The sequence below is a fragment of the Leuresthes tenuis genome, unplaced genomic scaffold (assembly GCF_036924035.1).
Source record: "Leuresthes tenuis unplaced genomic scaffold, fLeuTen1.0.hap1 SCAF_17, whole genome shotgun sequence".
NCBI lineage: Eukaryota > Metazoa > Chordata > Actinopteri > Atheriniformes > Atherinopsidae > Leuresthes > Leuresthes tenuis.
The window spans coordinates 2,208,840-2,232,498 of NW_027325371.1; the positions used below are offsets into that span (position 1 = coordinate 2,208,840).

The 23,659-nt window shown below is 43.2% G+C and overlaps 2 protein-coding genes across 3 annotated transcripts; both read right to left on the reverse strand.

Annotated features, from left to right (window-relative positions):
* Positions 1-12: 12 nt before the first annotated feature.
* Positions 13-3,449, reverse strand: LOC140273961 (uncharacterized). Of its 2 annotated transcripts, XM_072369621.1 has the most exons (5): positions 2,926-3,449; positions 2,725-2,841; positions 2,278-2,445; positions 480-558; positions 13-317 (listed from the first exon to the last, which is right to left on the reverse strand). In XM_072369621.1, the coding sequence occupies exons 1-5, from the start codon at positions 2,991-2,993 to the stop codon at positions 84-86; spliced, it is 666 nt and encodes a 221-aa protein (XP_072225722.1). In that variant the 5' UTR covers positions 2,994-3,449; the 3' UTR covers positions 13-83. The 2 variants fall into 2 exon arrangements, with proteins under 2 accessions (XP_072225722.1, XP_072225723.1); XM_072369622.1 differs by lacking the exon at positions 2,278-2,445.
* A 6,080-nt stretch (positions 3,450-9,529) lies between these two features.
* On the reverse strand, positions 9,530-17,664 carry LOC140273963 (uncharacterized). Its single transcript, XM_072369623.1, has 9 exons — positions 16,924-17,664; positions 16,723-16,839; positions 15,342-15,420; positions 14,954-15,179; positions 12,907-14,815; positions 12,443-12,616; positions 12,128-12,301; positions 10,642-10,688; positions 9,530-10,515 (listed from the first exon to the last, which is right to left on the reverse strand). Exons 1-9 carry the CDS (start codon positions 16,989-16,991, stop codon positions 9,923-9,925), a joined length of 3,387 nt encoding a protein of 1,128 aa, XP_072225724.1. The 5' UTR covers positions 16,992-17,664; the 3' UTR covers positions 9,530-9,922.
* Positions 17,665-23,659: the final 5,995 nt, after the last annotated feature.

The window sequence follows — 23,659 nt, forward strand, 5'->3', positions numbered from 1 at the left end:
TTCCACCCTGTAAAGAATGAGTATTTGAACATGTGTTGTTCTGTGAGCTGAGACATCAGTAAATGTGTCATTTATCCAGCAGGTTAAATCTTTAGAGAAATCCTCTTACTGCTCTGCAGACGCTCAGCCAGCTCCTCCTGCTTCATTCTCCTCAGGAAGTGAACTGTGATCTTCACTAATGCCTCTCTGCTCCACCTCTGCTCTTCATCATCACCCTCCCTCTGACTCTCTAAGCATTCTGGGTAATCTGGACTCAGAACCTTCTGGATCTTCTTCAGCTCCTCCTTCACAAAAGTGAGCATGTTGTCCTCCAGCAGCTGGAACAGAATACTATATGAATGAGCCAATCAGGCTGAAATCATGGAGCCAAACATCAGATCCATGTTGGACACACTGACAATCCGCTGGTCTGCAAAGTGCAGCCTGGAGATGACTGTGAACACAATAGATGGAAAAGTAGCTGTTGTATATGTACAGACCATAAATATGGAGTCCAGCTGTGTCTGATGCTGCTGGGCAGACTGACCACTGGGAACCTCTGAGCTCTGCTGGTCCACTCTGTGGAGGAATGATGAAGAATGAGCTCACATTGTGTCTGTCCACACAGAGACAAACACAAGGTAAAGGTCCATGAAGGGATGTGTGGATGTGAACAGTGAACGCAGCCATAAAGCAGCTGATTAACTCTGAAGCTGCACATCAGCAGCATCTGTGTTCCAGAAGATAAGAGCTCAGTGTGTCTCTAACAGTGGGAGGAAGCTGGTTACCTGCTGCCAGGTGAGGGTGTCAGGATTGGGTATAAAAGCAGCTTCCACCAAAGGTTCAGCCTCTCCAACAAGGATGGGTCGTGGCTCACCGCTTTGTGCCAAACTCCATCAGAGAATCATCAATAAGTTCAGGAAATATTCCTCAGAGTCAGACTGTAAAGAACTTTGGTCTTTCAGCATCTACAGAGCAGAATATTGGGAACAGATTCAGGGAGTCTGGGGAAATCTCAGTGTGGAAAGGCCAAGGACAGAAAGCACTGTTGGATGAGCTCGGAGCCCTCAGGCAGCACTGCAGGAGAAACCGTCAGGCCACCATGATCCATACAGCCACATGGGCTCAGGAGGAGCTGGGAAAAGCATTTCCACTCAACACAGTCCACGGCTGCATCCAGAAATGTGAGCTGAAGCTGGATCACACCAGGAGGAAGCCATATATCAGCTCTGAGCAGAACCACGGCCCAGTTCTCTGGACTCCAGCTCATCTCAGATGGACAGAAAGACAGTGGACACGTGTTCTGTGGGCAGATGAGTCCACGTTTCAGCTGCTTCTGGGAAAAACTGATTTATCTGCTTCCTAACATTGCTGCTGACAGCTTCCTTCACATCTGCTGCACATGTAACCCTGCTAATAAATCCCTATCTATAAAAAATAGATAATAAATAATTAATAGTTTAAATATGTTATACTTGGGTAAAACTGATATTAAAAGTGTAAAAAGAATTTTCCATGAAGTTTAAAATGTAAATCCCCTGCATGAAAAGTATTACCTCCATTAGATGTCATTAAGGCCCCCTTACTCTATCTGCCTATCTGTAAGTCGCTTTGGATAAAAGCGTCTGCTAAATGCATAAATATAAATACAGAATCATACATAAAGGAACATAAACAAACATAAAATGGTTTGATAAAATAATTGCAATAAATAAGTTTAAAACATTTTAAAGAGACACACAGGTGCAATGTTGAATACTTTATTTTATTTTGAAGAAGTTAATGGGGAAAGAGGAAGCACTTGTAGAGAAGATGTGCAATCCTGGTCCTTAATTGATTTGACTGTGTGTGTGGATTTTGTGGGCGGGGCTTGACGAAAAACGACGACTGGGACGAGATGGGACAAGACGACATTCTGTACCTGGATACTGGAGCGAGACCTGTATACTCAGCCAGATACTTTCTGCCCGGAAATTTCTGTGTTAGCTGCAGCCGTTTTAGTACCATAGTTTGAGCTAATTTAGAGTGTGATATTAAAATTCGCAAGCAAAGTGAATGGACTTAGTCGAGAGATAAACCAGCTCCTGTTGTCGACTGTGTCTCTTGGTCTCAATGCGGGACTGTGAGGATTCACTGAAAGAGACCTGTTTTAACATCCATTCTTTCCACTCTGACAGTTTCACATGTGAACATGAAATGATGTGAATAAGAGCTCACATTAAACACAAGTTGGAATAAGAACTGTTCAGACTGACTCTGGAACATTTTACAGTGTTACACCATTTACACTCAGCTCACCTCTGAGACCGTGAACGTTGGACTGATTTAAAGTCAATAAGACGACCCTTTGACCTGTCGCTCCTCATGGACACACAGCTGGGTTCAGGTCCAGGTTCAGGTTCAGGTTCAGGTTCAGGTTCAGGTTCAGGTTCAGGTTCAGGTTCAGGTTCAGGTCTCTGAAAGCTGCTGATAGGAAAAAAACACTTGTTTAATTTAGATTTACATGTTCAGTAAAATTCAGTTTGGATTAAAAAGTAAAAATGTGACAGAAAATGATTGATTTTGAATAAATCAACAGAAAACTTCACTTTGTTTTAATAAAGAGCAGAAAGACTAAAGCAAACATCACATTACACACATGATGCAGCTGATTAATCTCATCAGAGACATCAAGAACTGATCCAAGTCTGAAATAATTCATCTGAACCATGATGCAGCCTCCACTGAATACTGACAGCTACTCACTGTTTGTCTGATGGAACATCATGTTGGAAATTAATAATATCTTCCTTGGACCTGTTGCTCTTAAAGGACACACAGCTGGGTTCAGGTCCAGATTCAGCTGCAGATCCAGCTTGGTTCCTGTGAATAAAGGTGGTTTGGTGATGTGAGCGCTGAGCTCTGACATGGAGAAGAGTCATGGACAGTTAGAGATGGTGGTCTCACCTCTGAGCTTTGCTCTGGCTCTCATGTTCCCCACACAGAGTGGTTTTAGTGTCCTCACACTGATCCATGCTGCTGGATTCACATCAGCTCACACACACTTTCTACCTTCATCTGCAGAGGAAACACAGATCATTCATCTGCACATCAACTCAAATCCTCCTTCCTTTTAAGGGTTAACATGTTGCTGAATAACTTTTATCTTTAGTAGGATCTACTCTTTCATTCTCAACCAGTCTAAGAATCTGGTTAGATTTTCATCAGCAGGAGCAGCTCTTTACAGAGTTTTTATGAACGCAGCCCCTGATCTTTAACATCTCCTCTAAACTGACTTTTAGACACTTCAGAGTTTCTTTTCCTGCTGACAACTGAAAAACAGCAGCATCTGTACTCTGAATGTAATGAATAAATATCAACAACAGAAACTGAAGGATGATGTTAAAGAATGATTTCAGTCTGAATGTGAAGTCTGACTGAAAGAGCAACAGAATCCCACACTGCAGGTTCTGATTGGTCCAACTGGATCCTGCAGGACAATGCAGGAAGTGAAGAGACTGAACCACAATGAACACTGAACTTCCTCATACATACACTGCATCACAGCTTCAGAACGGAAGGTCATTTAAGCTCATTTTATTTGGAAAGGTCAGACAGGAAGCTGCTCTTTCTGACTTTAAAGGTGGAAAGTCCCACCCTGGCTGGAGATTTCAACCATGCAAATCTCAAAACAGTGTTTCCTCAGTTGTACCAACACATTGACTTTCCAACAACAAACTGGACCTGGTTTACACAATACAAGGTCTCACCCCCCCCGCTGCTAATACCAGCATACAGGCTGAAGGTTAAAGTCACCAGACCGTCCAGCAGGTACAGGTCAGTGTCGCCTCAGCATTTCACTACAACAGGCTGCTTTAACACCACAGGCTGGGACATGTTTAAGCAGGCAGCCACCTACAACCACCAGATCCACATCCAGGAGTATTCATCGTAAACTGTTACATCAGGAAATGCGTTGATGATGTCACGGACACCGAGACCATCACAGCACGGGCCAACCAGAAACCATGGCTGACGGGGGAAGTCCACATCTTACTGGGAGCCCAGAACGCTGCTTTCAGAGCAGGTGATGAGGCTGGTCTGAGATCAGCAAGAGCCAACTGGTTCCGTGGCATCAGACAAGCAAAGAGGCAGCAGAGCAGCAGGATGACGCAACACTTCACTGACAGCAGAGACACAAGGAGCCTGTGGCTACAGACCATCAGGGACTATAAACCCCGACAACAGACCTGTGACAGCGACATCACTCGACTGATCAGTTTGAACCCCCCCCCCATGTGTCATATTTATACAGATTTACCTTTTCTCTTATCTTTTAGCTTGTATATATATTTTTAATATAGTTTTTTTATCTTCTACTTTATATTTTACTTCATGTTTAGATAAGATAAGATGCTATTTCAATCTGTCCTGTGCATACAGATTGATTGATTCCAGAAATAAAACATGAAGCAGTTTGTTTGAGAAGGAAACAAACAGAAACATCAGCTGATCATCATGTTGATTGATTCCAGTTAATCAATAACCTGATCATCATGTAGATTTGTCTTCAAACACAAAGTGATCAAAGTTTGTTCTGAAATAAGAAGCGAACATGTTCTCCAACATTACAGAGCAGAAACAAACAGGAAACTCACAGATTGTTCAGAGCTGCAGAAGAAGAAGACTCTCCACTCGACAGACTGAGACACAGGTGAGCTGCTTCCTGGAACCAGTCAGAGCAGAGTCCACCTGTGATGGAGGCGGGACAGATAGAAGCTGTCTGACCAGTGGAGTTCATGTTAAAACACGCCTCCAAGCTCCTGAACATCAAACTCTGATCTGAAAACATTTATTCAGCCGTTCTCTCTGAATGTTCTCTGAGATTCTCCTGAATCGCCATCAGAAACATTAAAACCAGGCTTTGAACTGGGATCTGTTCTGTGCAGCAGCTCTGTAGTTTTAGTGCTGCTGCAGATGCACCAGATGTGTGCAGCTAGACTGAAAACATCTGTCATCATGTGACAAACTGTGAACACATCAAGGTGACATCTCTCTGGTCTGCAGACCAATCAGAGCCATCCTGGATCCAGCTGTCTGTGTGTAAAACTGATGCTAATAAAATGTTAAAGTCCTCTCTCCTGTGTATCTGCATCAGCTCCAACAGCGGTGCTGTAATGCTGATGATGGGATGAGACACGAATACCACAGTAAGATCCAGTGTTGTCACAGAAAAATGTCCTTTGGCTTAAACACGGTAAAAAGTATTTGTACTTTGTTACCTCTCTGTTCTCCCTCGTCTTTCTCCTGATGAGAGTCAGGATCAGTCACAGATCAGAACTTTTTCTGGACTTCAAAACCTTCATTAATCTGATCTGACATTTGGAATCTTGAGTTTCTTTTTCTGCTCACACATATAAAAACAGCAGCACCTGAACTCTAACTATAGGAGGCCATTAGCTAAAGGATCGATCCCTAACTATAAGCTTTATCAGAAAGGAGAGTTTCAGCCTGATCTTAAAGGTAGAGAGGGTGTCTGCTTCCTGAAGCCAAACTGGCAGCTGGTTCCACAGAGAGGGGCCTGATAACTGAAGGCTCTGCCTCCCATTCTGCTTTTAGGGGCCTGATAACTGAAGGCTCTGCCTCCCATTCTGCTTTTAGGGGCCTGATAACTGAAGGCTCTGCCTCCCATTCTGCTTTTAGGGGCCTGATAACTGAAGGCTCTGCCTCCCATTCTGCTTTTAGAAACTCTGGGAACCACAAGGAAACCTGCAGCCTGAGAGCAAAGTGCTCTGTTGGGGAAATATCCAACTGTGAGATCTTTAAGATGTGATGGAGCTCGGTCATTAAGAGCTTTATATGTGAGGAGAAGAATCTTAAATTCTATTCTGAATTTAACAGGGAGCCAATGAAGAGAAGCTAAAACTGGAGAAACATGATCTCTGCTGTTAGATCTCATCAGAACTCTGGCTGCAGGGTTTTGGATCAGCTGGATGAGTGTCACATACCAGTCCTGGATCAACAGCCAGATCAGCAGCAACCAGCCGGGCTTCATCACCTTCGGGACCAGGGGCGTCACTAGCTCTTAAGGACAGGGGGGCTTAGCCCCCAGGAGATGCACAGGATGTGAGCGAACGTAGCGCACAAGCACAAAACTTCACAAACAGCTAACAAAGGCTGAGAAATTATTGATTATCATTATTATTTAAGTCTGTCTTTTTAATACAGAACAACAACAAACAGGTTTGCACAGTTTACAGCATTAACAAGAAAAATAACCAGTTACTCTGTAGATGGAAGCATCAAAGACTACCGGCTGTTTTTAAGGGTGGCAAATCGCTCACTCTGTTGGGACTCAGATACTGAAGCTCGTCTTTTTCAGGTGACATGTGTGGGACACTGGAACAGTAATTTCATGTGTTAATGTTAGAATATCAGTGTCCAGTGGAAGTATATTCCTTGATATGTGTTACAGTTAATTCATATTATTGTAATTATTTCAAGGTTAAAATATTATTTACCTGAATTTCTGCATATTTTGAAGATTGGAAATGTTTGTATTCATTCTTTAGAAAATGTACCGTCGCTTTAAGAGGAAGTGAAGTACGTTGTTGCATATGCAGGCTAAAAAAAAACGGTGCGCCTGTGTTGAACACTGGACAGTTTTTCTTTTGTTAAAAGTTGCAAAAACGAAGATGGACGTGGTTTTTGGCAGTTCATTTTGAGGGTGCAACACATGACTGCAAGACTGTGAAGTCTTTTCTGACCCATTGTTTGACGCAGCCAGGATGCAGCCGATGCAGTGCACTACAGGACCTGTTGGGCAACTTGGACGGTCGCCTCCAGAGGGAAACATTTCTGTAATCTGAGACAATGAGATGGAGGAGGAGGGTTTGAAAGAGGAGATGAAGCAACTGAAGCTGTCAGACTCCTCCTCTGACTCAGTCTGAGAACAAGTCAAATTTTAAAGATTTTAAAGTTTTAAAGTTCTGTTTTAAAGAACTCTCTGATGCTATGACTGGAAATCCAGAAATGATATGAAATCTGAGTATTTTATCCACTTTTTTTTATCCATGAAATATCACTGTGTTCACCTTCTGATCAAACTGTTTCAGTTCTTTGGGGACCTGGGATGTATCTATGTTGGCCACTAAGTTACCTTCAGTTATGACACAAGAACATTTACATGAAATTTGCCTGCGGTGTGGGCAGCAGCTCACAGAGAGGCTGCAGTATAAATAGAATATACAGTATAAATGATTTTTTTAACCTTTTTTCTGGCATTAAATTTTAGGTTTATTCCAAGATAAAGCAAGGGTTGTCTGTGAACTAATTTCCTCTGTACTTGCCCCTGTTCACTCACTGTTATAATCAACATCAACACTCACATTATAAGGACAGCAGGAGGCCGAATCTGTGGAATCATTGTAAAAGAAAAGCATGACAAGACAAACCCACAGTCAGCTGATGGAAAAACAAATACAGAGTGAGCAAACAATGCTTCTACGGGTGTTCAATGAACCTGCCTTTCAGGATTCAGCCCGTATTTTCCATCCTGTTTGTTTGTGATGGATGAAAGATTAACATTTAAATATGCTGACGGCAAGAGAACCAAGTTTCTGGCCAACAGAACCTCCTCTGTTTTCAGGTCACTGTAGTGTTTTGCAAGTTCACTCAAGTGTGTGATTCACTCAAGAAGTTCTCAGGATGCCTGGATGCCTTTTAGTGGCCCTGTATTGACACTGCATAATGTTTGCATTAATATTAAGGGAAAAGTAACTCTCTTTTCATTGTGTCTGAGTTGTTCAGTTCAGTGCATGAACCTGCAGTTGCCACCAGCACAAAATCCTCCATTTCCCTCTGTTTATGCCTTGTCTTGGCACCTGGTTCATGGATACTGTGGGTGTGGCACAGGGCTTTGGTTCTCTCATGCAGCTCAGAGGCCCTTAAGTGTGTCACACACTGCTTGTTTACAGATCAAAGCTTCTGCCAGGTCTAAAGTGTGTGTTTGTGTGTGTGTGTGTGTGGATTAGACCAGCAGCCGCCATAAATGGTATGTTGTGTATTAACTTATTTATTTTGTGTGAACTGGCAGGAGACTTGGCTGTGAGTGTGTGTGAAGTGATGTAACATTAAAGTATGATTGTTTTTCTAAACTGAAGACCTAACATAACGTTATAAAAACGTTAACATTATGACACAGTTTTCATATCCATCATTAGTGAAGCTGTAACGTTAACATTAGCATGAGATTACCAGGTAATGATGTGGTGCTGAAATCTGGAGATAATTCTCAGCTTTCTGAACTATACCCTCCAAGTTGTGACAGTTTGAACCAGCCCACAGGATGTGGCAGGAGACATTCCACCCATTAGTTTAACTGAGCTGTTACTTCTGTGATGTAGACTTTTGACAGCTGAGAAAAAATAGTTGCCAAAGCCAAATTTCTTAAGGGATTGTAAAATGAACGCATGTTGGACTGTATCAAAGGCTTTGTAGGAATCCAGAAACACAATGAACCCATCATCCTCCACCATTTCTGGATAATCCAACATGTCTCGGACGAGCCTCACATTATCTGCAACATGCCTCTTCTTCATAAAGCCTGACTGTGTTTCCTCGGTAACAGAGTCCAGCTGTAATCTGAATCTTGTTGCCAATAAGTGAGCTAATATGTATCTTTAAGCGGATGGAATGGGTTCGGTTTTTTCGCGACAGTTATGTTTGATGATGAGAGGATGTTTTCTTCGACATCCTGGCTGGATAAGCCTTCGTTTCACACTCAGGGTAGCTATAAAAGGTCTCAGATGGATTATGCCAGCTGTTTCAACTAAAAAGGACCGTCAGAAAAAGCTTAAAATACGTTTGGTGCTGAGAGCTCGAAAGGTTAAGACTGCTCACGCCGCCATCTCATCGGCTCCTTTCCGCACCAGGTGAGACCAACCAACCCAGAAGAAGAACGGCCGCTGACGTCACTCTCCTGCGCCGCTTGGAATTGCGAAATAAAAAAAATAAAAAAAGTATTTATAAAACGTACACATACAAAATACATGCCTTACATCATACTAAAGGGATCTTTTAAAGGAGCACACATGAAGAATGCAGAACTGAATACGTGAAAATAAAATCTTTATCAAATAAATAAAATAAAATAAATTTTGCTCCGGCTAATTTTTGAACTAACAATCCATAAAGAAATAAAAATTTAAAATAAAACATCTGAGATACAATTTCTAAAAATGATAAGTTTTTAGATAAATAATTAAACAATCAAAAAGTCTAACATCATTAAAAAAGTCTAAATGTTCAGATACTAAATACAAATTTAATGTAAAAGAGAAAATATCAAAATTATTTTTGAAAATATTTATTGAAGATTTTAAAAATTCAACATTTCAAACACAAAGTCAAACATTGTGAGACTGAATGTTAAAAATAATGATGTAAAATTATGTAAAATATCAAAAGTCTGCGATCAGAAATCAATAATTCAGTCTATATCTGCACATCATCAGGATGAACCCTGGCTGCTCACCAACCTTCTGCTCATTGGAGCAGAACCAGTGAAGATCTGTCAGCAAGTTGGAAATTCCTCTGGGCTGACTGCAGCTCAGTGATTCCTCTCTGATGTCACAGTTTGTCACATGTGCAGCAAACTAACTGCAGCTGACAGCAACTGAATGGTCTCAGCTGCAGTGAGCTGCAGAGAAACACAACATACTGATATTCAGTGTGAAGCTTTGACTGGAAACACAGAAAAACAACATCCTGGAAGAATGGCAGCTTCCATCTTTAAAGGACTGGAAGAGGAAGAAGTTTCCAAGGAATCATTTAGAAGAGTTTCAACCAGAAACTGATTGAATCCATGAATCTGAAAAGGTGTTTCTGAGTGAAAGAGACAGACATGTAGAGACTGAACTATCTGTTCAACAGTGATTCTCTGACAGGAGGAAACTCTTTATGCTCAACACAGAGACACTGAGGAACCAGGTGACCTGAACCAGAACCCAAACCCAGGAAGCAGAGGTTCTTCAGTGAATGTGGTGTTGAAGGTGTGGAGGTGGATCAGTGTGTCAGAGGAGACTCTGTAGAAGGACAGAGTGCCAGCAGGACGGTCCAAATACACTGCTACTCTGTTAGAGACAGAGGAGGAGGAGGAGGAGGAGGAGGAGGAGGAAGAGGAGGAGGAGGAGGAGGAGGAGGAGGAGGAGGGGGGGGGGATGGATGTTTCTCTGTTATTGTGATAGACAGAGAAACCAGAGCTATCAGAGCAGCTCAGACTCCAGGACTGGTCATTGTATCCAAACAAACAGTCTCTGCCTCTCCTGCTGATTCTTCTGTAACTCACTGATATAATAACCTCTCCTCTCCACTCGACCTCCCAGTAACAGCGACCAGTCAGAACATTTCTACACAGCAGCTGAGGACAGACATTAAATCTGTCTGGATGATCAGGATATGACGGAACCTCCTCCACACGTGTCACCTTCCTGTTGTTGTCAGACAGTTTCAGTCTCCTGTTCACTGTGTTTGTGTCGATGGTGAGTCGACAGGAATCTGATGGAGAGAACAAACACAATCCAGCTGCAGTTATTGATCTATCATCTGTTCACTTTGATCAGTGAGTGATGTGACAGTGTGAAGATGGCTGGATGTCATGAATCAGATGAAGAACACACTTACACTTCCTCAGACCTGGTGTCAGCCATCGTTCTCCAGCAGGCTCCACCCTGAAAGGAGGAGGGGGGTCAGAGCAGCACCGTCTCTTTCAGCATGCACACATGGACATTACATGGCTCTCACACACACATTGTTCTACACTGAGGAAGATGCTGACTGCTCCTGAGTCCTTCACACAGCCCCACTTGGAAAACACAGAAATATCCCTTTAACTGGATGAATAAAGCCTCTGAATCTGCTGAATATGTTTCCTTACAGGCTGTGCATTAACCAGCAGATGATTGCTGCTATGTATGTTTTCTTTGTGGCCCATTTATCTCAGAAATGACCTGATAAACCTCCATCATTCTGACAGATCCACGCTGTTTTAAGGGGACACCGGCTAATGCTGGCAGACATTTCCTCCTCCTCCTGACAGAGGTTTGCTCCTCCCTCGCTGCTCCTCATCACTTCTAACCATCTCATGAGGCGGTGAAAGGAAAAGGAGCCGACTGTGTCTGAAGTTATGGAAATAAGTTATGAAAGTATGAGGACAGTATGGGATGTTTCAGAAGTTTCATCTCCACTTCGGATCAGACTTAAATTACACTGAAAACATCTGTACGCACGGTCTGAGGAATGTGTGAAGTGTGCAGATTCTCTTTATTTAATGCAGGAACATCTGTGTGAGCGGTTTGTGTGTTTGTGTGTGAGATGGACTCTAGACCCACCCGGGGTGGACCTGCCTCTCACCCTGTGGCTGCTGGGATAGGCTCCAGTTCCTGCCACCATGAACTGAACTAAACAGGTAGAGAAAATGGATGAATGGATTTATGCATCTGGTCCCTGGACTTTGGATCATTTTGGATGGATCTAAAACTGAATTATTTGGACACTGTAACAGGGAACTTGTTTGGTGTAAACTAAAGGCAATATTTGAGCAGAAGAACTTTAAACCAACAGTGAAGCCTGAAGCTGTAAATGTAATGGTTTGGGTCTGAGGCAGGGCCCGGTCAACTCTCCATCACAGAATCCAACATGAATTCTTCACCATTTCAGAGGCTGTTTGAGGAAAATGTGAAACCATCTGTCCAGAAACTGCAGCTGAAGCAGAGATGGATCATGCTGCATTACAATGAGCAAAAACTGGTCTGAACTCTGACCTGGGAGTCAGCTGACTGACGTTTAACATGAACATCATCACATAGTGAGATGTAAGCTGTATCTCTGGAAGAGGGAAAAGTCAGGAAAACAGTCATTCCACAGTTTTTCACCCTTTATGTAGAAACTGTGATGTTTTTGAGCTGCAGACCAACATAAAGCTGTTAAATGTTCTGTGTAAAGATCTGCTTGAGTGAACAAAGGAAAAAGGCTCCTACATGTAGGTTCATATAAAACTCAGAACCAGCATGAAGCAAAAAGACAGGGCTGAGTGAAGGACAGAGAACATGTTTCCAGCTCTTCCTCCTCCATCAGACATTGTGTGATGCTGCAGCAGACCTCTCCATACCTGAGAGTGTCCAGCCTCCACTGTGGATCCTCCAGTCCAGCTGATAGCTGCTTCACTCCTGAGTCTCCTGGATGGTTGTAGCTCAGGTCCAGCTCTCTCAGATGGGAGGGGTTGGAGGTCAGAGCTGAGATCAGAGAAGCACAGCCTTCCTCTGTGATCAGACAGCCTGACAGGCTGCAGAAAACAACACAAATGGCAGATACTGAGAGAAAAGACACCAACAGCAGACACCATCCTGAACAGCTCAGCTGTTCATCCATGACTGTAAAGCAGAATTAAAATGATCAGCAGTTGAACAGCTGAATTAATCCTGACCTGAGAGCTTCCAGGTTACAGTTTGGACTCTGCAGTCCAACAGACAGCTGCTTCACCCCTGAATCCTGCAGGTTGTTGTTACTCAGGTCCAGTTCTGTCAGACTGGAGGACTGGGAGCTGAGAGCTGAGGACAGAGCTGCACAGCTTCTCTCTGAGAGGTTACAGTCACTCAGTCTGAGGAGGAATAACAGGAAAAGAGTTAAGTTATGTAATTATTAATTATTCACATTAAAGATGGTTAAATTAATAAATAATGATGACATTTATCCTAATTCTACATTATAAAGTGTTGCCACATACTTGCAGCGTGTTTCTTTCCTCTTTATGTGAACTGATCTGATGGAACTGTTTGTTGTGAATCTGTGTTATCTACAAACTGAAATTATCTGAGAAATAACTCAGTTATTTTCTCTCCTTTTAACAAGTAAACAGAGTATTTAAAACATATTTATCTCTGTACTTACACAGCTTTGTTGGAGGCTTTGACCACTGGCAGCAGCCTCAGAAGAGCCTCCTCTGAAGCAGAGTATTTCTTCAGGTCAAACACATCCAGATTTTTTCCTGATGACAGTAAGATGAAGCCCAGAGCTGACCACTGAGCAGGAGACAGTTTATCTGTGGAGAGACGTCCTGAACTCAGGGCCTGTTGGATCTCCTCCACCAGAGAACGATCATTCAGTTCATTCAGACAGTGGAACAGATTGATGCTTCTCTCTGCAGACAGATCCTCACTGATCTTCTTCTTGATGTAATCAACTGTTTCCTGATTGGTCTGTGAGCTACTTCCTGTCTGTGAGCTACTTCCTGTCTGTGTCAGAAGGCCTCGTAGGAGCCTCTGATTGGTCTGCAGGGAAAGACCCAGGAGGAAGCGGAGGAACAGGTCCAGGTGTCCATTTGGACTCTGTAAGGCCTTGTCCACAGAACTCTGATGGAAGAGTCGAAGAGAATCTGCAGATTGATCTTCTGTTGTTTCAGATGTCTGGGAGGATGTTTGTTGTTCTTTCTGCTGATTGACACCAGAGCGAAAACCGAACATATTTATAAAAGACAAAAAAAGAGATGTTTGTGCCCCGACAGGAGCTGATGATGATTGTTGTTCTTCCATCAGATTAACTCCAGACTTGATGAAGGTCAGATGGACATGAAGAGCAGCCAGAAACTCCTGAACACTCAGATGGATGAAGCAGAACACCTTCTCCTGGTACAGCCCTCTCTCCTCTTTAAAGATCTGTGTGAACACTCCTGAGTACACTGAGGCTGCTGAGATATCGATGCCACACTCTGTCAGGTCTGATTCATAGAAGATCAGGTTTCCTTTCTGCAGCTGCTCAAAAGCCAGTTTTCCCAGAGACTCAATCATCTTCCTGCTCTCTGGTCTCCAGTGTGGATCTGTCTCAGCTCCTCCATCATACTTGACCTTCTTCACTTTGGCCTGAACCACCAGGAAGTGGATGTACATCTCAGTCAGGGTCTTGGGCAGCTCTCCTCCCTCTCTGGTTTCCAACACATCCTCCAGAACTGTAGCAGTGATCCAGCAGAAGACTGGGATGTGGCACATGATGTGGAGGCTTCGTGATGTCTGGATGTGGGAGATGATGCTTCTGGCCTGCTTCTTATCTCTGAATCTCTTCCTGAAGTACTCCTCCTTCTGTGGGTCAGTGAACCCTCTGACCTCTGTCACCATGCCAACACAGCCAGGAGGGATCTGATTGGCTGCTGCAGGCCGTGTGGTTATCCAGAGGCGAGCAGAGGGAAGCAGGTTCCCCCTGATGAGGTTTGTCAGCAGCACATCCACTGAGGTGGACTCTGTAGCATCAGTCAGGGGCTCCTTGCTGTGGAAGTCCAGAGGAAGTCGACACTCATCCAGACCGTCAAAGATGAACACAACCTGGAACTGTTCAAAGCTGCAGATTCCTGCTTCTTTGGTTTCAGTAAAGAAGTGATGAACAAGTTCCACCAAGCTGAACTTTTTCTCTTTCAGCACATTCAGCTCTCTGAAAGTGAATGGGAACATGAAGTGGATGTCCTGGTTGGCTTTGCCTTCAGCCCAGTCCAGAGTGAACTTCTGTGTTAAGACTGTTTTCCCAATGCCAGCCACTCCCTTTGTCATCACTGCTCTGATTGGTTCATCTCTTCCAGGTGGGAGTCTAAAGATGTCTTCTTGTCTGATGGATGTTTCTGCTCTGCCTGCTTTCCTGGATGCTGCTTCAATCTGTCTGACCTCATGTTCATCATTGACCTCTCCAGTCCCCCCCTCTGTGATGTAGAGCTCTGTGTAGATCTGATTCAGAAGGGTTGGGTTTCCTGCTTTAGGAATCCCCTCAAACACACGCTGGAACTTCTTCTTCAGAGCAGATTTAAGTTTATAAACTGGAGAAAGTTCTGAATGAAGACAAGAAATAACATCAGTAAACAGACATTTCCGCCCTGTAAAGAATGAGTATTTGAACATGTGTTGTTCTGTGAGCTGAGACATCAGTAAATGTGTCATTTATCCAGCAGGTTAAATCTTTAGAGAAATCCTCTTACTGCTCTGCAGACGCTCAGCCAGCTCCTCCTGCTTCATTCTCCTCAGGAAGTGAACTGTGATCTTCACTAATGCCTCTCTGCTGCTCCTCTGCTCTTCATCCTCACCCTCCCCGTGACTCTCTAAGCATTCTGGGTAATCTGGACTCAGAACCTTCTGCATCTTCTTCAGCTCCTCCTTAACAAAAGTGAGCATGTTGTCCTCCAGCAGCTGGAACAGAATACTATAAGAATGAGCCAATCATGCTGAAATCATGGAGCCAAACATCAGATCCATGTTGGACACACTGACAATCCGCTGGTCTACAAAGTGCAGCCTGGAGATGACTGTGAACACAATAGATGGAAAAGTAGCTGTTGTACATGTACAGACCATAAATATGGAGTCCAGCTGTGTCTGATGCTGCTGGGCAGACTGACCACTGGGAACCTCTGAGCTCTGCTGGTCCACTCTGTGGAGGAATGATGAAGAATGAGCTCACATTGTGTCTGTCCACACAGAGACAAACACAAGGTAAAGGTCCATGAAGGGATGTGTGGATGTGAACAGTGAACGCAGCCATAAAGCAGCTGATTAACTCTGAAGCTGCACATCAGCAGCATCTGTGTTCCAGAAGATAAGAGCTCAGTGTGTCTCTAACAGTGGGAGGAAGCTGATGTCAGATGAAGCAGTTTGAGGAGGAAGGGACACAGAACTGTGTGAACAGACAGAAGATTTGTGTGTTTGTGAGGAGTCCAGCTGACGTGTTGGTTGGATTGTAGCTGTAGTTTCTAAAATACAACAAGAGCTTCAATCTGGAATCACTTCATTGGTTTGTCCACAAGAGAAATAAAACATAGAATTGTCACAATTTGACCCCCAATATTGTGACAATACTACGTTTTATTTGGCCTTTTCACTGTTTACTATCAAGTTTCCCTCAGCGATTAAAAAAAAGAAAATGGCTGAAAGTCGGCCATTTTCTGTGAAAAATATAACATTTTAAGACAGCATTTGTCTGCATTTTGATGAAATTTCTAGCGAGAACTACGCATAATATTTTCATCATCTTCGTTCAGGGAATGTAGACGAGCTTTACTCGTTTATTAGTTTCACAGAAGATTTTAGTGTCTCCTTGAAGAAAACATAAGAATAAAATGTTTACTACCGTTGTTAAGGTGGTTGCCATGGACGCTGCTATCTCTGTCACCGACAGAAACTGTTAGTTTCCGTTGTGGACCCAAGTAGAATTTGCTGTGAGACTGGGTTGCTCTACAACATTTTACAGTGTTACACCATTTACACTCAGCTCACCTCTGAGACCGTGAACGTTGGACTGATTTAAAGTCAATAAGACGATAGTTTGACCTGTCGCTCCTCATGGACACACAGCTGGGTTCAGGTTCAGGTTCAGGTTCAGGTTCAGGTTCAGGTTCAGGTTCAGGTTCAGGTTCAGGTTCAGGTTCAGGTTCAGGTTCAGGTCTCTGAAAGCTGCTTATAGGAAAAAAAACACTTGTTTAATTTAAATTTACATGTTCAGTAAAATTCAGTTTGGATTAAAAAGTAAAAATGTGACAGAAAATTATTGATTTTGAATAAATCAACTGAAAACTTCACTTTGTTTTAATAAAGAGCAGAAAGACTAAAGCAAACATCACATTACACACATGATGCAGCTGATTAATCTCATCAGAGACATCAAGAACTGATCCAAGTCTGAAATAATTCATCTGAACCATGATGCAGCCTCCACTGAATACTGACAGATACTCACTGTTTGTCTGATGGAACATCATGTTGGAAATGAATGAACCGATCCTTGGACCTGTTGCTCTTAAAGGACACACAGCTGGGTTCAGGTCCAGATTCAGCTGCAGATCCAGCTTGGTTCCTGTGAATAAAGGTGGTTTGGTGATGTGAGCGCTGAGCTCTGACATGGAGAAGAGTCATGGACAGTTAGAGATGGTGGTCTCACCTCTGAGCTTTGCTCTGGCTCTCATGTTCCCCACACAGAGTGGTTTTAGTGTCCTCACACTGATCCATGCTGCTGGATTCACATCAGCTCACACACACTTTCTACCTTCATCTGCAGAGGAAACACAGATCATTCATCTGCACATCAACTCAAATCCTCTTTTCCATCATCTGAGCTGTAAACAGATCAGCTGCTCCTCCACTGATTGGCTCTGATTCTCTGTTTCATATCAGTGTCTCTGAATGCAGTCAGACAGGAGTGTTGAGGCAGAGGAAGCTGCCATCAGCTGCTGTACTTCCACTACCTGTCCACTAGGTGGAGGCATGGAGCTACAGCCCAGCACACACCTCATGATCCCGATGACCATGATGAAGGATTCTTTAGTTTAGTTTTCAGAGGACTTTTTAACAGCAAATACAAACAGAGACAGATGTTAGATCTTAGCTGTGTGAGGCTTTAATAAAGCTGATCAAAAGTCTAAATACTGAGAAAAAGGAGCTGAAATTAGATCAAATGAAACATTTGAAAACAGGAAACAGGTCAACAGCAGAAACTAAAGGATGATGTTAAAGAATTATTTTAGTCTGAATGTAAAGTCTGACTGAAGCACAATGAACTCTGAACATCCTCCTCATCATCAGACTAAACAAGTTAAATATATGCTGCATCACAGCTTCATCACTGACATTCAGCTCATTTTATTCTGAAAGGTCTGACAGGAAGCTGCTCTTTCTGACTTTAAAGCTGGAAACGACACTTTGATTCCAGGGACCGCAGTTCCTCTGCAGCTGACAGCTGTTATGCACAGAAATGCATCCATATGCGCGGGAGCGCGCGGGAGCTCGCGGGAGCGCGCGGGAGCCGTTTCAGGTGTGGATTATTACATTTATCCAATAAAGTTACAGTGATAACACTGAGCTGACAACGGTGTTTCATTCCTTCATCTTTTTTCTCATTTCTTCATGGATGAATAATACATGCACACTTATGTTAATCCAACAATTGTACAGTTTAGAGCATCTGTTTCACCTGTTATTATATTATTGTAGAAATCCTCCAAAGTAAGGCCCTGAGCAACACTTCTGCAGTCAGCCCGAAACACGGCTGGAGACATTTTCTATCAACAATCTTTACTCAGTGTAGCCCAATGAAATCATCTAAAAATGAACCTAAAACTGTGAAACCTGATTATTTTAATGCTTCATCAGGTAAACAGATTATGATGAAGTCCCATCATTCCATCCCAGACTCTCTTTAAAGCAGGACCAGCAGGGGATGCATTTCATAACACCGCAGAGCACTCCAGCGGGTGGTAAAGACCGCCCAACGCATCACAGGCGCCCAGTTACCCTCCATCCAGGACATTTAGCACAGATGCTGCCTGGGCAGGGTGAGGAACATCATCAAGGACGTGTCTCATCCCAGCCACGGTCTTTCCACCCTTCTCCCATCTGGCAGACGTTACAGGAGCCTCAGGAAGAGCTTCTTTCTGAGGCTGTGACCCTGCTGAGTTCTGCACCGTCACTTTAACTTCTACCATCGTCACTTCACTGCAGCCTTGCACCTTCTGCACAGCTTATGTGTCTCACTCAGGCCTCACGCCTTTGTACATATTATTCATTCTACAACACTGTCTGCATGCAGCTCTTAGCACAGTAAGCTGCCCTCTCCACTCACTGAATGTGCACACCTCATCTGTATGCACTCTCTTCACAATGTACATATATTTATAATAGATATTTATTCCTAGAAGATTTCCACTGCACTTTCTGTAAATAATTCTGTATTTTGCACTTCTGGTTAGATGCTAACTGCATTTCTTTGGCTCTGTACCTGTACTCTGCACAATGACAATAAAGTTGAATCTAATCTGATCTAAGTCCCACAGTCAGATAAACTAAACACTGTCAGAGGTCATAGGTCGCCTTTATTCCTGTGTTATCTCTGGAGGAGGCAGAATCTCATTTATTACATGTGATACTCGCCTGCTGGGGGAGGACAAGGCGTCTGTAAAATGGAAAACTGTAAAATATCTGTTACGGTGTTTTTTTTCACAGGAAGCTGCTCTTTCTGACTTTAAAGCTGGAGACGACACTTTGATTCCAGAAATAAAACATGAAGCAGTTTGTTTGAGAAGGAAACAAACAGAAACATCAGCTGATCATCATGCTGATTGATTCCAGTTCATCAATAACCTGATCATCATGTAGATTTGTCTTCAAACACAAAGTGATCAAAGTTTGTTCTGAAATAAGAAGCGAACATGTTCTCCAACATTACAGAGCAGAAACAAACAGGAAACTCACAGATTGTTCAGAGCTGCAGAAGAAGAAGACTCTCCACTCGACAGACTGAGACACAGGTGAGCTGCTTCCTGGAACCAGTCAGAGCAGAGTCCACCTGTGATGGAGGCGGGACAGATAGAAGCTGTCTGACCAGTGGAGTTCATGTTAAAACACGCCTCCAAGCTCCTGAACATCAAACTCTGAACTTTGTTCTGCAGTTCTCTCTGAGATTCAGCCTCTAACTTCCCCTCATGAACATGTCTCTGCTTCCTGTAGGGCTGTCTCTGCATCAGAACAGGTGTGTTCAGGTGTGACTGATGTTCACCAGCTCAGGATCAACAGTGAAATGAACTCTGGGTGAACAGACCACTCATCCTGGCAGTCAGGGAGCAGAGGATGGGCTGAACTGGATCCAGGGTTGGCTTTGAGTCAGGCTTTAATCTCAGTCGATATTTTGCTCTGATTTTCCTGCTGATGACCAGTTTTGATCTCAGTAGAATAAAAAAAGATGGATTTTAAGTCTAAGACAAAGGTGTTTTTAGCAAACTGGGTGGAACATTTCCCCAGAGTTTTAGGTGTGTTTGACTGCTGCTTTTGTCCTGCGTCAAAGCTTCAAACTAAAGGTGTATTTCTCTGTTTCTCCCAGCAGAAGCAGGATTTAAACATTAAACAGCAGCACAGTGAGCCTCAGAGCTTCATCATCAACACTTCAGCCACAACAAGCTTTGAGTGTTTCACTTCTGTCTTTCTGAATATTTCATGCTGTTGCCTCAAACAGCCCAAATGTAGTGTGGTGTGGACAGAATTTATGCTCTTATGCTGCTGACTGTAGAGAAAGACTTTCCTGCTCTTTTATTCTGAAATGTTCCCTTCAAAGACTCAGAAGTGTCTCCACAGTGATGCCTGCAGGATGAGCTGAGAAAGCCTGAAGCTGCTGATGCGGTTCAGCTCTTCCTTGACCCCCTGTGATCTAATTGTGTTTCCATCAGCTGGTTTGGGCTGAATAAAGTAGTGTGTGCTGCGGCCAGCAGGGGGCGCTAAAGGCTGCTGTCCAAATAAACAGAGTATCGGTGGCTCACTGGAAACTAAACCTGAAGGAAGAAAACACAAGAAAAAGCAGAGAAACATGGAGAGAGATCTGCAGGAATCCTTTAAACTGCTGGGATTCTTCTTTTATATCAGTGCTGCTCATGTTTATTGCCTCAAACAGCTGATTGATCATGTGATCAGTCATGTGGGGAAGGTGTTTAGGAATGATTCACAAAAGCTAAAGGAAACAACACTTTCCTGTAATTTTCTGTTTGGTTTTCAGATGTTTGGTGGTTCAGACGGTGGATAAAGAGCAGAAATAATGAAAATCTGGGCCCTCTGAGGGCCGAAGCTCAGACAGTAAATGTTCAGGAGGGCAGGAGTCGATCAGGACACCCGCCTCCCCTCCCAGAGGAGATTCATATTGAAATAACACAGAAACAAGTGATTTATCCAGAAAAAGTGTTTCACTTGGATTTGGTTTTTAATATGTTCTTAAAGGGTGGATAAAACCAACAAAGACAAACATTCAGAAGCACAGCTGCTGGCCTCTGCAGGCAGATAGACTTTACAGGCCATAACCAGCAGAGAACACATCCCACAGCAGCCACCTTTGATAGCCTGAGGAGTCAATAATTCATCTATCCGAGCAGCTCAGAGTGACTCCATAAAACTGAGCCCATCATGGAGACTTCAGGAATGGGTGTGGCTAAATCCCACAGTCAGAGAAACTGAACAGAGGTCATAGGTCGCCTTTATTGCTGTGTTATCTCTGGTGTAGGTTCCTAAATAATGAAGCCATGAGCTGGACGCTCTCAGCCTCGTTATCCACCTCACACTCAAAGGAAAAACTCCACAGGATCCTCTCCTTAGTTTCCTTCATTTACTTATAAAATAAAGCAAGATGCAACAGTCCAGCATGACCATCCACAAAAATGAGAAATACAAATAAAAAGAGTGAGGTCAAAAAACTATGTGGCTCCACTCAGGGCCGTAAGCAGAATAAATACTGAGGTCATGAGTCACAACTCCTAAAAAGGATAAAGAATAAAGAATACCGAGGACACGACCTCTGAGGCCTCAATGGTAGTTACGGCCTTGGCTCCACTCCATGATGCCTGACGTGACTAAATCACAGTGTCACACACTGCTTGTTCACAGATCAAAGCTTCTGCCAGGTCTGAAGTCTCTTTCAGAGCTGAGATATAACTACTGAGCAAAAAACACCAAAGACGTGCACAGATTGTCTACAGGATGCAAGCCAGGTTTTTATTTGTCAAACACAGAGCATTTGGTTTACTGACTCCATGAGACTTTCTGCTGTTAGCTGGGGATGGAGCTAACTAACTGTTACTACCAGCAGTGATGAAGAAGGACTTTTTGGAAGAACGTGCTTCTATCCATTCTTCATCCATCCGTTCTTCTCCTGATGCTGTTCTGTTGGGCTCTGAGTGCTTCAAAGGTACAGCGCTGCAGGTACCGACTGCAAGCAAAGTCACAGGGAAACGTGGACAGGATGTTCAGTGATGTGGGAGTTCTCCATATGAACAGGTGGAATGGGCTGGATAACGAGGCCCTGAAGGGGCTCTCTCTACCTTACGCTATGAAGTGAGGGGAAACTGACAGATTTATCATCATATTCAAGGGAATAATGACAAGTTATATTATTATTACTCATATTCTGGCCATTTTATATTGAATATGTCGGCATTTTTTTATTTAAAAAAATATGATTATAATTAATTTTATTTAAAAAATAATATTTTAGGGGGGCTTCAGCCTAATGACACCACTGTTAATAAATAGTTTTATTGCACTGCCATATTTATACAACTTTTAAATTTTGGGACACTCTGTAGATAAAGTTCTATATTTTTAATCTATATTTTCAGCTGTTCTGTCATTATTTATTCTTATTGGTTATTCTAACATAATGTTCTGTATAAACTACTTTAACTGTTGCATTGTGACTCCCCTGCTGCTTGCTGCCGTCATTGTCATCATGTGGACTGTAACAGAGAAACTACGATCATCACTGCCCTCCAGTGGTCACGGTCAGTAACTACAACTCCTCACATACAGTAATACTGATGTTCTGACCAACATTACTCCTCTTACTGCAGGATTCTGGCTCTAATGTTCATCAGTCTGATAATGAGAGAGTCAGCAGAGAGATAACTGACTGATATGAACTGATTAAAGGTTCTTCAGCTTCTTTATTTTCTCGGTTAAATTCACTCTTTTTAAAGTAAAAAAGCTCTTTCCAACAGCACTTTGATTTTAGATGGTTTTATCATTTATATTCAGCCTGATTTTATATTTTTAAATGAGATGTGGCTGAAATCTGGAGATAATTCTCAGCTTTCTGAACTATACCCTCCAAGTTGTGACAGTTTGAACCAGCCCACAGTAAGTGGCAGAGCGGATTTTTACATGTTTTTAACTCTCTGTGACTTCTACAGAAATATTGTAACTTGTGACATTCACACAGCATGATGGGAATCTCAACCCTCCAACATTAAAAGTTCCAACCATGTAGATTTGTCAGCCCGTCACCACGATGAGAACAGCCGCATTCATTCAGCGCATTCTTGGCTGGAAACTTCTTCCAGCGTGTTATTGGACACCGCTTCTTCACATTATTCGTGGAATCGCGTCAGGACACGCGCGCATTAAAACATTGTTAAAAGATAAAGAAAAGAATGAGACGGATTTTGGTGGGAAATAGTTTGGGCTACAGTACGATTGTTTAGTTCTCTGTGTGGGTGTTCTCAGCTCTTTGAAATGAATCATAGCGCCCTACGTTGGCTGCAGACAAATCCAAGCAGGTGTTGTGCTGCAAATAATGAGAGACTTAGCAAAACCTCACTGACAGCAGCAGCCATCAAACAATAACTTCAGGGACCTGCAGACTGTTCTTTCCTCTGGACATGGGTGCAATCGGGTATAGTTAGGAGGAGCCAGCTCTCCTACAGCTTCTGTCGGGGAGAACTACTTCGGCACGACACCGGTCGTCCCCTCTCAGGCACCGCGGCGTCGAGTCGCTGAAGGACTGAGAGCCAGTTAGCTCGGGCAGCTTCGCTGACATCGTATCTGTGACGGCAGAGTATGCAGCCAAGTTCTCTATAATCTGCTCAAGTCTGTCACGGGAATCCGACTCAGAAACTGTGTTCAACTCCACATGGGAAGCTAATTTTCACCAGGATTGTGCGACGGTGTCAGAGGGCACCATGTTGTGTGCAGCTGAGCCCGACAAACGCAGAAGAAGAGCGGTCACTGACGTCACTCTCCTGCGCCGCTTGGGATTCTTTGAAAGAAACTCTATTATTATTATTATTACTTATATTATTCTACGTAAATGTGCAAAAAGCACAGCACACAAAACATTGTACAGATACAGCAGACTCCCGAGCCATCCCACC

Bases quoted from the DNA above. Each gene is read 5' to 3' on its own strand.
- LOC140273961 (XM_072369621.1), bottom strand. From the start codon at position 2,993: ATGGATCAGTGTGAGGACACTAAAACCACTCTGTGTGGGGAACATGAG. The intron at 2,446-2,724 runs GTGAGTAGCTGT...TTTTCCTATCAG, and splicing joins GATGTTCCATCAGACAAACA to CAGCTTTCAGAGACCTGAAC. The intron at 318-479 runs GTCTGTACATAT...ATTCTGTTCCAG, and splicing joins AGCTGGACTCCATATTTATG to CTGCTGGAGGACAACATGCT.
- LOC140273963 (XM_072369623.1), bottom strand. From the start codon at position 16,991: ATGGATCAGTGTGAGGACACTAAAACCACTCTGTGTGGGGAACATGAG. The intron at 15,421-16,722 runs GTGAGTATCTGT...ATTCCTCCACAG, and splicing joins GATGTTCCATCAGACAAACA to AGTGGACCAGCAGAGCTCAG. The intron at 15,180-15,341 runs GTCTGTACATGT...ATTCTGTTCCAG, and splicing joins AGCTGGACTCCATATTTATG to CTGCTGGAGGACAACATGCT.